Source organism: Oncorhynchus clarkii, chromosome 12, assembly GCF_045791955.1.
Source record: "Oncorhynchus clarkii lewisi isolate Uvic-CL-2024 chromosome 12, UVic_Ocla_1.0, whole genome shotgun sequence".
NCBI lineage: Eukaryota > Metazoa > Chordata > Actinopteri > Salmoniformes > Salmonidae > Oncorhynchus > Oncorhynchus clarkii.
The window spans coordinates 62,428,836-62,442,593 of NC_092158.1; the positions used below are offsets into that span (position 1 = coordinate 62,428,836).

The window sequence follows — 13,758 nt, forward strand, 5'->3', positions numbered from 1 at the left end:
GAAAGTGCGAGTTGAAAACACATTGAACTTTCGATTTTATTCGGTTAATGACAATTTACGCGAAAAAGTACATTTTTATGTGCACTACGTCATCACGCACTGCTTTTCACCGCAACCGGTCCATTTGGTGGAAACACCACTTGCGCAAAAATGCGCATATTTTGTTTATGCAGATTTTGGAATATTCGCATGAAAATCGGTGGCTAATTGGATGGAAACCTAGCTACTGTAACAGAAACAACAGGCAGATATATTTACCACATACTTTAATGTGAGAGTTCAGGTTAAAATAAAATACTTTAATGGAAAAGCTTACATAGTCACAATCTGCTACATAATTATAGATATATTCATCCTTTTTGATATTACACATTGCTCTCTTATATTATCAAATAAATGCTTATGTACATGCTGCTCAATGTTAAGCTGTATTTACAAGACTGATCTCAAAAGGAAATAACGTAAAAATGGATATCCAATTACACATCAGAAACAATAGATTTTACCCCCAAACTAAAGCATTTGCTAACTGTCTAGCAAGTACTGTATCAGATCATACAATCTTACACTGTACACTCCCACTGCATACACACTCACACACAAACCATAAAATTCAAGCATACCAAACCATACACACTCACACACAAACCATAAAATGCATACCCACAGGCAGAATAGAGAGAAAATACCCATACGCCAAACACTTACACACACAGTATTCAAACTCACACGGGCCAATCGCACAGAAACACTTACAAACTGTGTAATGCTGCAGCCTTTTACATCGTTAACAACTGAATACACATCGATTGTCATTTTAAAGGATAAAAAAAACATGACCAATGTTATATTGCTGACACTTCAACCACGCGCACTCACACCCCACTGTATTGCACTTGATACTCCATTTGAGATAAAACAGTAACATGACAACGGCACCAAACGTAATTACTTTTTTTCAACTCTGCTTGTACCATCAAACATTAAGTATGAAGTCTTAAAACACACACAAAGCAAGGTAACTTGCTTTTTGCACACATTCACCTAAAAACAAAAAGGGAACAGCCTTGAGGGCGCTAGGTTTTTGCACAACGGTCTAATTGTCTCCACCCTGTGAATTGCACTTTGAGAGAGAATTTAGTTTTTTGTTGACTACCATCCCACACAGATGCACAGATTACATGAGAAGGATTTAGTGAGGTTGCTAAGGAGGTGGTCGCACTGCAACACACACACACTCGTAAACACACAACTCACACATGCCCGAGTGTATACAAACTCTTGCTCGCGCTCACACACTCACTGGCACTCACACAGCCTGTACTCGCTCATTCTCTACCACGATAGAACTAAACATTGGGATATAGCGATATTGACAAAGGTGCTCCCGTAATAGTGGGGTAGATTTGATATAAAACTCGTAAAACCTACGAGTGTGTGTGTATAGTTATATATACATGTATCACACACAGAGTATACAAAAACATTAAGAACACCTGCTCTTTCCATGACATAGACTGACCAGGTGAGTTTATGGTCCCTTATTGATGTCACTTGTTCAATCCACTTCAATCAGTGTAGATGAAGGCGAGGAGACAGGTTGAAGAAGGATTTGAGATAATTGAGCCATGGATTGTGTATGCGTGCCATTCAGAGGGTAAATGGGCAAGACAAAATATTTAAGTGCCTTTGAATGGGGTATGGTAGTAGATGCCAGGCGCACCAGTTTGTGTCAAGAACTGACAAAGCTGCTGGATTTTTCACGCCCAACAGTTTCCTGTGTGTATCAAGAATGGTCGACCACCCAAAGGACATCTAGCCAACTTGACAACTGTGGGAAGTATTGGAGTCAACATGGGCCAGCATCCCTGTGAAATGCTTTCAACACCTTGTAGAGTCCATGCCCCAATGAATTGAGGCTGTTCTGAGGGCAAAAAGGAGGGGTGCAACTCAATATTAAGAAGGTGTTCCTAATGTTTGGAATACTCCGTGTGTATATAGATATATGTATAAAAACAAACATCACATGCTATTCTTGGCAAAGCTGTATGAAGTGACGGAGTGACAGAGCCGATGGCCCTTACGCAGGGTGAGGGGACACACATTCAGGCCAGGAAGAACAACGGACGAGGGACGAAACATCAATGAAAACATCGCCCTTCACCTCTCAGTCCCAGCCGTTGTCCTTTATCATGTGGGACAGCTCAATGATGAACTTCCCCTCCTTGTACTTCTGACTCAACTCAAAGGCCTGCTCCTGTAGGAAGAGGGATAGAGGGTGGGGGGGAATAAGAGGCGGGAGTGCATGGTAGACAAGCTTAAAAGACATCCACATTTTCTGAGGATGGGGATTGCGGATATTATTTGAGTTCTTCATTCTTTACAGTGTGTAGACATAGAGCAGTAGTAGCATAGTATGTGTGTGTGCTGGTCCTTACGTATTTCCAGCCCAGTGTGGTGTGGCAGTTCTCACAGTAGATGTCTGCCACAGCGTGGAGCCCGGTGAGTAGCAGCCTCTCCTCGGCAGGACCACAGCCCACATTCACCCTGAAAAACACCAGGAACAAGAACCGCAGGTCAATTACCGCCATGGTTCCAAGCCACAAATGTCAGTTTTGTGACCTGACCTAAGCTTATCAGATTTTCTGGTGACCCACCAGGTAAGCTTTTATATTTATATTTTTTAACAAGAAAAGTGATAATTCTATCCAGAGCCTAATATTTAGCCCCACATCAGGGGGAGTTTGCTATGCACCAGTTGAGAAACGACGTGCTAACTACTAAATGCAAACTACAGCAAAAACAGAACGTGACCTCCACTGTTAGGATAGTGAACTGGCTTCAGGGTGCATTGTATGGCTTACAGGACTAGCGTAAACACACTGAAGTGGCATAAGGAGAACCTGGCAGATGCATGATAATGACAGTGTACTGAGGCTTGAGCGGTAACTAAGTTAGGACTGTGTTTTAGGGACCTAAAAGGGATACTATTTTGTTCATTAATTATGGGTACACTGTGTAGGCTATATGGCCATACACTGGATGACAAGTAAAGATACTCACACAGAGTTGAAGAGGTAGGCACGACCCTGGCTACCCTGAAAAGACTGGATGACAGAAAAAAAGAGAATGAACTCAAATGTGCCAAAAAGACAGTGAGAGAAAGCGAGAGAGACAATGCAAAATCAAATATATAAAAAAAAAATCTGTGGTTTTAAGGAAAGAGAGGGTTGAGGAGCAGACTTGAAGCGCTAGGCATCTTGTTATGACATGCATTATCTGAATTAGGTCCACATAATTAATTATACCTAGGAGGAGCAGTTTATATGAAGGAACTTTGAATGCCCATTGAGCTAGCAAGCTAACACGCTTGAGCTAGCAAGCTAACGCTTGTGTGTGTGCAGGGCGGCACCAGAATAAAATTAAATCCAAAGTGAAATGTGATAACTAGGCATCCTTAACTGACATTGAAAAAGTAAATCCATCCTTTCCTGGGGGAGGGGCAACGATTCTCAGCTTGCAGCCAGACGTTAGAATAAGTTTGAGTGACCCTCTCTTGCTTTGTTGCGTTTTTTTGTGGGACTAGAAAATGTAAAATAATGTTAACCGGTTTCCATGCTTTTAAAATAACGGTTCTGTTCTGGAACTGTATGGATCACTTTCGCTCCCGGTTCAGTTTCTGTTCCTTGAAAAATACCATTATTTTCCGGTTTTTGGGTTCTGTTCCCTGAACCGGTTCCAACCCCTGCAACCAACTATATGGAATTTAACCCACTAGCCATAATTGGTCCCTGTAGTCTCACCTTGGAGATGAGGTCATCATGGTTGGCCAGGTGTGCTCGGCAGTGAACACAGCTGTACCTGCGGTGGCACGAGTCTAGGTATGCTTGGAACGTCTTAGCCTTCGTCAGCTTCACCATGTCTGAGGAGATAGAGAGGGAAACAGAGTGACTTAGTAGCGCTTAACAGGAAAACAGGAGAGGAGAGAGAGGATATTGGGCATTACAAGGGCTCATAATGCTAGTCTATTCCTAAATGTGATTGTAGCAAACCCTAAACTTCACTATTTGTGTGGTGCAGTAACCATGCGGAAATTCATCTTTTGTAAGCGTATTTGCCAAATAGGGTTAGGAAAAGTTGGGTAAACAACACAAACAAAGAGTAACATATGATTCCCATGGCGGTCAAATGAAAACTGGTAAAAGAAAATGAAAGTGTAAGAAACAAGTTCAATAACTTTTGGTTGTCTGTCCTGTCCAACATTGCAAAAAAAGACATGCCAGCATTGCAGAAACGTATGCACTCAAATCTTAATTTCCTCTCCATTTACACATGACAGGTCACACCTTGTGATGGTACAAGAGTGTCACAAAAAATGTCAAAAGGAATATGAATCACACAATAATGAACTAACTGTCTTATTAGGAGTGGGAAACAGGGCTGGGCACATATTAGCCATATGCATGTCTAATTACCAATGTAAAGTTTGTTTTATAGTCACACATTCATCAGACATCATCCAAAAGCAATTTAAAATGGTAAAAATCAATAGCGTTTTCACGGATTATGACAGAATCATCAAACTAGGTATGATTTATTCCATACATTTCTAGTATACTTTTACAACCTTTGCTTTGAGTAGAAATTGCAGTTTTTATTTGATAGAAATACATAAAATCTCAAATATTGCATTTAAAGATGAAGAAATCTATAACAAATTCAGTGATTGTTGCAGAAAAAAGTGAAAATGTGCATTTATTTGCAATAACTTTAACATTTCTTTAATGTCAAGCGCAATTTGTTCTATGTGAAATTAGACAATGTCACCATAATGTTGTACAATCTTAAATTGTATGCCAAATCAATGTTTTCATTTTAGTGCAACAGATCCACATGTTAAAGTAGTTACAAGGCACAACATTCCTTTTTTATATACTTCTCTAATTTAACAGCAAAGAGGACCCTTTACCAATCATTTTCTATTTTGGCTTTGTTGAAGTCCTTCTTTGTCATCCCCAGACAAGCTGAATGGTACCATCTCTGGCACACAAAGCTGCAGTATTCAAAACATAAAACAGGGTTATGTTTATTTACATGTAAATTACAGTTCTGGAATACCCAAATTCTGCTATATGCTTTTGCAAATAGGAACACTTAAATTTAATTGGATTTTTGTTCAATTGCTAAAATGACATGCATTTGACCACAAACTGACAGAAGCACACATAACTGAGGTGTTAATCATTGTTGAGTATTCAGGCAATATACAATTGAAGTCTGAAGTTTACATACACCTTAGCCAAATACATTTAAACTCAGTTTTCACAATTCCTTACATTTAATCATAGTAAACATTCCCTGTCTTAGGTCAGTTAGGATCACCACTTTATTTTAAGAATGTGAAATGTCAGAAAAATAGTCAGAGGATTTGTGATGGCCACTCCAATACCTTGACTTTGTTGTCCTTAAGCCATTTTGCCACAACTTTGGAAGTATGCTTGGAGTCATTGTTCATTTGGAAGACCCTTTTGCGACCAAGCTTTAACATCCTGATTGATGTCTGGAGATGTTGCTTCAATATATCCACATAATTTTCCTCCCTCATAGTGCCATCTATTTTGTGAAATGCACCAGTCCCTCCTGCAGCAAAGCATCCCCACAACATGATGCAGCCATCCCCGTGCTTCACGGTTGGGATGGTGTTCTCCGGCTTGCAAGCCTCTCCCCTTTTCCTTCAAACATAATAATGGTCATTATGGCCAAACAGTTCTATTTTGGTTTCATCAGGCCAGAGGACATTTCTCCAAAAAGTACAATCTTTGTCCCCATGTGCAGTTGCAAACTGTAGTCTGACATTTGTATGGTTGTTTTGGAGCAGTGGCTTCTTCCTTTCTGAGCAGCCTTTCAGGTTATGCCGATATAGGACTTGTTTTACTGTGGATATAGATACTTTTGTACCCGTTTCCTCCAGCATCTTCACGAGGTCCTTTGCTGTTGTTCTGGGATTGATTTGCACTTTTCGGCTCCAACGTACGTTCATCTCTAGGAGACAGAAAGCATCTCCTTCCTGAGCGGTATGACGACTGCGTGGTCCCATGGTGTTCATACTTGCGCACTATTGTTTGTACAGATGAATGTGGTACCTTCAGGCGTTTGGAAATTGCTCCCAATGAAGAACCAGACTTTTTTTTTTTAATTCTGAGGTCTTGGCTGATTTCTTTTGATTTTCACATGATGTCAAGCAAAGAGGCACTGAGTTTGAAGGTAGGCCTTGAAATACATCCACAGGTAGACCTCCAATTGACTCAAATGATGTCAATTAGCCTATCAGAAGCTTCTAAAGCCATGGCATAATTTTCTGGAATTTTCCGAGCTGTTTAAAAGGTACAGTCAACTTAGTGTATGTAAAGTTCTGACCCACTGGAATTGTGATACAGTGAATTATAAGTGAAATAATCTGTCTGTAAACAATTGTTGGAAAAATTACTGTCATGCACAAAGTAGATGTGAATACCAACTTTCCAAAACTATAGTTTGTTGACAAGAAATTTGTGGAGTGGTTAAAAACACGTTTTAATGACTTAAACCTAAGTGTTTGTAAACTTCCGACTTCAACTGTAAATCATATAGTAATAAAGGCATATATTTGAAAAAAAGTATGTGTTGATAAAAAAAGGTATCACACATCAATGTTATAATATCAAACATTATAATAAATGTAATATTTGAAATCAGTTTAATCGTCACTTGAGCCAGATACAATGTGTGTACCTATTACAGTGAATTGCTATCATAGTATGTATCTAGTATCTCTCATCATAGAATAATAACATAAGAGTCATGATAATAGAACATTAGAGCAATAATACAAGGATAACCCAGATAAAAAAGTTTCAAATGTCTTGAAAGATGAAACTACATGAGTTTTCATAGCCTACTGTTGTATTACACCAAGACAAATCCAGTTGGTCAGATCGTCATTTTTCTCTGGATGCTGCAAAGCACACATTGAACAGTCTTGCTTCGCATTGAAGACTGGAAAAAAATATTGCAGAGGGGTTCATTTACAGTTCAGAGGCAAATCATAAATGTATACATGTAGCCCCAAAACCAAACATGTACCAAATTTCACAGTGGGTGTGAGACCTGGAGAGGCCTACAAGCCACAGTGTCTCGCACCCACTGTGAAATTTGGTGGAGGATCAGTGAAAATCTGGGGAGTGGCACAAAGTCACCCAAAATCATTGTGAAAGACCGGTGGAGAGCATGCCAAGACGCATGAAAGCTGTGATTGAAAGTCAGGCTTATTCCACCAAATGTTGATTTCTGTTAAAGTTTTTTTAAATTGTATTGTGTTGTTCAAAAATTAATATTAAGTTATTTTCTTAGTATTATTTGAGGTTTGACAACACTGCATGTTTTTTGTTATTTTGACCATTTTCTGCAAATAAACACTCTAAATTACAATATTTATATTTGGAATATGGGAGAAACGTTGTCAGTAGTTTATAGAATAAAACAAAAATGTTAATTTTACCCAAACACATACCTATAAATAATTAAATCAGAGAAACTGATAATTTTGCAGTGGTCTCTTCAATCTTCTGTATTTATACACAGTATATATGTACACTACCGTTCAAAAGTTTGGGGTCACTTAGAAATGTCCTTGTTTTCCATGAAAACGTACATGAAATTAGTTGCAAAATGAATAGGAAATATAGTCAAGACGTTGAAACGGTTATAAATAATTATTTTTAATTGAAAGAATTATTGTGTCCTTCAAACTTTGCTTTTGTCAAAGAATCCTCCATTTGCAGCCTGGCAGACCTTTGGCATTCTAGTTGCCAATATGTTGAGGTAATCTGAAAAGATCTCACCCCAAGCTTCCTGAAGCACCTCCCACAAGTTGGATTGGCTTGATGGGCACTTCTTACGTACCATACGGTCAAGCTGCTCCCACAACAGCTCAATAGGGTTGAGATCCGGTGACTGTGCTGGCCACTCAATTTTAGACAGAATACCAGCTGACTACTTCTTCCCTAAATAGTTCTTACATAGTTTGGAGCTGTGCTTTGGGTCGTTGTCCTGTTGTAGGAGGAAATTGGCTCCAATTAAATGCCGTCCACAGGGTATGGCATGGCGTTGCAAATTGGAGTGATAGCCTTCCTTCTTGAAGATCCCATTTACCCTGTACAAATCTCCAACTTTACTACCACCAAAGCACCCCCAGACCATCACATTGCCTTCACCATGCTTGACAGATAGCATCAAGCACTCCTCCATTCATTTTTTCTGCATCTCACAAATGTTCTTCTTTGTTCTTCTTTGTCCCCCCCCCCTCTTCCTCTGTCCAGTGTCTGTGTTCTTTTGCCCATCTTAATCTTTTATTTTTATTGGCCAGTCTGAGATATGGCTTTTTCTTTGCAACTCTGCCTCGAAGGCCAGCATCCCGGAGTCGCCTTTTCACTGTTGACATTGAGACTGGTGTTTTGCGGGTACTATTTAATGAAGCTGCCAGTTGAGGACTTGTGAGGCATCTGTTTCTCAAACTAGACACTCTAATGTACTTGTCCTCTTGCTCAGTTGTGCACCAGGGCCTCCCACTCCTCTTTCTATTCTGGTTAGACCAGTTTGCACTGTTTTGTGAAGGGAGTAGTACACAGCGTTGTACGAGATCTTCAGTTTCTTGGCAATTTCTCACATGGAATAGCTTTCATTTCTCAGAACAAGAATAGACTGACGAGTTTCAGAAGAAAGGTCTATTTCTGGCCATTTTGAGCCTGTAATCGAACCCACAAATGCTGATGCACCAACTAGTCTAAAGGCCAGTTGTATTGCTTCTTTAATCAGAATAACAGGTGTCAGCTGTGCAAACATAATTGCAAAATGGTTTTCTAATGATCAATTAGTCTTTTAAAATGATAAACCTGGATTAGCTAAAACAACGTGCCATTGGAACACAGGAGTGATGGTTGCTGATAATTGGCCTATGTACACCTATGTCCATTAAAATCAGCCATTTCCAGCTACAATAGTCATTTATAACATTAACAATGTCTACACTGTATTTCTGATAAATGTGATGTTATTTTATAGGACAGAAAATGTGCAAGGACATTTCTAAGTGACCCCAAACTTTTGAACGGGAGTGTATGTTATGGTACACTCTCCACTGTGGAATGTCCATGTTGATCCTCTTGGTTGTCTTGGTCCTCTTGAGCATCCACCGGTCATCTTTGTTAGTCAGGCCTGACCCCTTCATCCAGTAGTTCTTTCCTGTAATCTAATTTAATATGACTGAAGATGCAGAATATTCTGCCAAGCTCCTTCTAATAGGGTATAACAGACTCTTTAGAACTTTGAACACATGCCCTCCTAGATGGACTACATGCCCTCTATCAAATCAAAACTGGAATTTTTCCTCAAAACAAAGGTTGTAAAAGTATGCTCGACATTTATAGAATAAGTCATACCTAGTTTGATGTTGTGACAAACAGTGAATTAGTTATTTATTCATACATTTTTAAATGGCTTTAGGCTAATGTCCGAACGTGTGAATTTAAAACCAACTTTACCTCGGTTGTCTAATTCGCAGCTCACTTCTTGGTACAATTACAGCAGGGTCCGTGCTATCAAGCGATCCTCCTTGTTATCCACGATCCTTGGAACGTCACTACACCATTGAAGTTCACATTTAAAAAAAAGTTTTAAGTAAGGGTTAGGGGTTAAGTTTTGGGTAAGGACGTCGCAAGGATAACGCTGACCATTGCACGAGACAGAACACAACATGCATTGACCTACTTTACTGTACCAGCTAAAACCGACTATGTATGGTCAGAGTCAGTAGCGCGCTATAGGTGGATGGGGAAAATGTTACTTTTTTAAAAACTCAAAAGTCTTGGGTCATTTAAAACGGTTAAATGACCATGTGAAAATTCATCATTGTAGCTAGAGCAATTTCAAAATAACGGGCAGTATGAATGTCACGGCATACACAACAACAAGCAAAATATCACTATGATCCTTGCTGGCCTGCTAACGTTAACCTAGCTGACTCGCTCCACATTCTGACAAAGCAAACAGCTAGCCAAGAATTCCCCAAAACGATTCATACAGTGAATTATTCACCGACAGTCTTCCTCTCTACCAATCTATCAATTTTAGACAGCTATCGTGAGAGATTAGCGAACATGCTGACATTAGTTTAGTAGCTATCAACTGAACCATATTCTGGGTTTTACAGGAGGCGTTTAATATGTTTACTGTAAACCCGCCATGTCAGGCTCAGCTAGCAACATGGAAGGAAATACAAGCACAATAGAAAATAGCTCACTCACCTAACGTAGTTATCGGATGTTCAATGGAATACCTAATTTTAACGAATATGTGACCAGAAAACTACCGTTGGATAGGTCAACTGAGATGCATCGGTAAATTGCTCAATCGTCTAGGGGATAGCTTGTTTTGTCACTTCTTCAGCAAGAAACCATCGGACGGATCCAAACCAAACAAACAAAAATCGTCTTGCAGCTGTTCTCTCTCGGTCTCTCACACTTGACAACAGGAACAAGTTTTTCTCTGAGATGAAACCGTTTCGTGTATTTTGTAGTTAAAATTTTAAAAGAACTGTAGCTACTCCGAGTAATTTTTTAAAGGATATGATATTTTCGTGGTGCGAGGTTAAACTTCCAATATTATCCAGGGTTTGTTTACAACGCTTGTTAAGTAGGCGGTACCAACACGTCACCAGCTACAAAACAAATCCCCGACGACCAATGAGAATCGTCAGATTGACTGGGGGAATGTAGGTCAGCCAATTAGGTTGAATTGTAAATTATTTTAACCTTTATTTAACTAAGCAAGTCAGTTATGAACAAATTCTGATTTACAATGACGGCCTCTACCGGCCAAACCCTCCATCTAACGCGGGGTCAATTGTACTGGACACCCGATCATGGCAGCCCGGGATCTGTAGTGACGCCTCGAGCGTCTGAGATGCAGTGCCTTAGACCGCTGAGCCACTCGGGAGTCCAAATAGACTCGTGTCTACGAGGAGATTCGACTAACATCACCCGGGCGCCAATGTAGCGTGTTCTGCACTGGCTGAACGTTTACTGCATTCGATTCCCGGGCATGTTTCTGAAGCCTGGATAATGTTGCCTTGTTGACAAAATAACCAAGCGACGCAGATTTGTTTGATTTGAACAAGGCGCTCCTCCCTCACCCAGTCACGTGACGAGCCACAGTGGACTGGTTTAACCTGGGCCAGTTTATTAGAACTCTGCCACAGTTATGGTTCTTTCAAGACAACTGGGAACACAAAAAAAAGAACTGTTCAAATCATGACGTCAGTGATCTGAATGTCGGAAAGTCGGGGCTCTAGAAAGATGCCCGAATTTTCGAATTGGAGTTCCAAGTTGGATGACCTTTCAAAATATTTTTTTTGAAACCTGGAGAAAAGCCCCCCTAAGCAAGCTGGTCCTGGGGCTCTGTTTACAAACACAAACAGACCCCACAGAGCCTCAGGATAGCAACGTAATTAAACCCAACCAAATAATGAGAACATAAAAAGTACATTTCTCGACACATGGGAAAGAATTTACCAAAAAACGGCACAAACTAGAATGCTATTTGGCCCTAATGAGAGTGAACACAGTGGCAGAATAACTGACCACAGTGACTGACCCAAAATTAGGTTTTACATTGAACATCCATTACATCCAACATTAGGTGAGTGAGCTATTTTCTATTGCGCTTGTATTTCCATCCATGTTGCTAGCTGAGCCTGACATGGCGGATTTACTGTCAACATATTAAACGCCTCCTGTAAACCCAGAAACGCCTCCTGTAAACCCAGAATAAGAACATCTTTAACTATGTACAGACTCAGAGAGCATAGCCTTGCTATTGAGAAAGGCCGTCGAAGGCAGACCTGACTCTCAAGAGAAGACAGGCTATGTGCTATGTATTGATAAAAAAAATAATCTTGTCCTAGAGAGATTGACGGGTAACGGGTAACGGTACATGAATGGTACGGAGACCTCGGTTTGGTCCGCACTGTGAACCTGAATGAATACATATCACAAATGTTTTTAAATATAACATCACTAGGCCTATAGGCTATGCCTACGATGCATATACCATTGCCTCTTGAGTAAATCTGAGGTGAAAAAACATTGTAGGCTATTCCGTTAAAACAACTATAGCGTATGCACACGTTGTAATCGAAATTATAATCTTAACTGGCGCATTTCAAACTATCATTTTGTGAGGCACAATCTGGAACTAGTTCTGTATGATGGCGAGTGGTGGAGTCGATAAAAAATAATTGGAGGATCCTCCATCATCATTTAAATCTCCAGTTTGGGAGCATTTTGGTTTCACTGGAGATTACAATGGTGATGGACAGAGAGCTGTGGATAAAACATTAACAATATGTCGCCACTGCTCAATGAGAGTCAGTGGTAGAAAAAGTACCCAATAGTCATACTTGAGTAAAAGTAAAGATACCTTAAAATAATCAAATTAAAATAATCAAAATGAGATACCTTAAAGTAAAATACTACTTGAGTAAGAGTCTAAAAGTATTTGGTTTGAAATATATTCAAGTATCAAGTCGACCGTGAATGCCTGATTCACTCAGTCTCCTCTGAACAGTTGATGTTGAGATGTGTCTGTTACTTGAACTCTGTGAGGCATTTATTTGAGCTGCAATTTCTGAGGCTGGTAACTCTAATGAACGTATCCTCTGCAGCAGAGGTAACTCTGGGTCTTCCATTCCTGTGGCGGTTCTCATGAGAGCCAGTTCCATAATAGCGCTTGATGGTTTTTGAGACTGCACTTGAAGAAACATTCAAAGTTCTTGAAATGTTCCATATTGACTGACCTTCAAACATTCAAACTTCAAATATATGAGAGGTTAAGGGTAGAGGAATGACAAGTTAAAAACAAACAAAATAAAACTATTGTAAAATAGTGTCCTTAAAATGTATATAGTATGTATAAGCAGGAAATACAGGCTGTTGTTGTTCACTTGTTTGCTCCAATTGGGGAAGGGGTGGAGGGGAATAAACAAAAAATATATATATTTTTAAAGATGTGTGTGTGTATATATAAATGTGTGTATTTATATGTATATATATATATTTGCAAAAACAATATGTGGGGGATTGGAAGTGATGCAGACAATTACATTGATGGAAGCTACAATCTATCTGCAATATTAAAACTGATCTACCCCCTAAAAAGAAAAAAAAGATTATGGATTGTCATTTCTCTTTGCTTATTTGAGCTGTTCTTGCCATAATATGGACTTAGTATTTTACTAAATAGGACTAGCTTTTGTATACCCCCTTACCTTATCACAACACAACTGATTGGCTCAAACGCATAAGGAAAGAAATTCCACAAATTAACTTTTAAGAAGGCACACCTGTTAATTGAAATGCATTCCAGGTGACTACCTCATGAAGCTGGTTGAGAGAATGCCAAGTGTGCAAAGCTGTCATCAAGGCAAAGGGTGGCTTTTTGAAGAATCTCAAATATAAAAAATATTTTGATTTGTTTAACACTTTTTTGGTTACTACATGATTCCATGTGTTATCTCATAGTTTTGATGTCTTCACTACTATTCTACAATGTAGAAAATGGTACAAATAAAGAAAAACCCTTGAATGATTAGGTGTTCTAAAACTTTGGACCGGTACTGTACATCTTAAACTTTATTACATTATTAGAAAATTACATTAGCTAAAG

At 39.4% G+C, this 13,758-nt stretch overlaps 1 protein-coding gene across 4 annotated transcripts; it reads right to left on the reverse strand.

The window, feature by feature from the left end:
* Nucleotides 1-238: 238 nt before the first annotated feature.
* On the reverse strand, nucleotides 239-10,949 carry LOC139421000 (yippee-like 3). 4 transcript variants are annotated; one of them, XM_071171466.1, is made up of 7 exons: nucleotides 10,341-10,622; nucleotides 6,939-7,035; nucleotides 4,937-5,053; nucleotides 3,804-3,922; nucleotides 3,064-3,107; nucleotides 2,439-2,547; nucleotides 239-2,257 (listed from the first exon to the last, which is right to left on the reverse strand). In XM_071171466.1, the coding sequence occupies exons 4-7, from the start codon at nucleotides 3,918-3,920 to the stop codon at nucleotides 2,168-2,170; spliced, it is 360 nt and encodes a 119-aa protein (XP_071027567.1). In that variant the 5' UTR covers nucleotides 3,921-3,922; nucleotides 4,937-5,053; nucleotides 6,939-7,035; nucleotides 10,341-10,622; the 3' UTR covers nucleotides 239-2,167. The 4 variants fall into 4 exon arrangements, with proteins under 4 accessions (XP_071027567.1, XP_071027566.1, XP_071027565.1 ...); XM_071171465.1 differs by lacking the exon at nucleotides 10,341-10,622 and adding an exon at nucleotides 9,579-10,274; XM_071171464.1 differs by lacking the exons at nucleotides 4,937-5,053; nucleotides 6,939-7,035 and adding an exon at nucleotides 9,579-9,676 and having other exon boundaries at nucleotides 10,341-10,949.
* Nucleotides 10,950-13,758: the final 2,809 nt, after the last annotated feature.

Coding starts and splice junctions, on each gene's coding strand:
- LOC139421000 (XM_071171464.1), bottom strand. CDS start 3,920: ATGGTGAAGCTGACGAAGGCTAAGACGTTCCAAGCATACCTAGACTCG. Junction 3,108..3,803: donor ATGATGACCTCATCTCCAAG/GTGAGACTACAG, acceptor TCTGTCATCCAG/TCTTTTCAGGGTAGCCAGGG. Junction 2,548..3,063: donor GCCTACCTCTTCAACTCTGT/GTGAGTATCTTT, acceptor GGTGTTTTTCAG/GGTGAATGTGGGCTGTGGTC.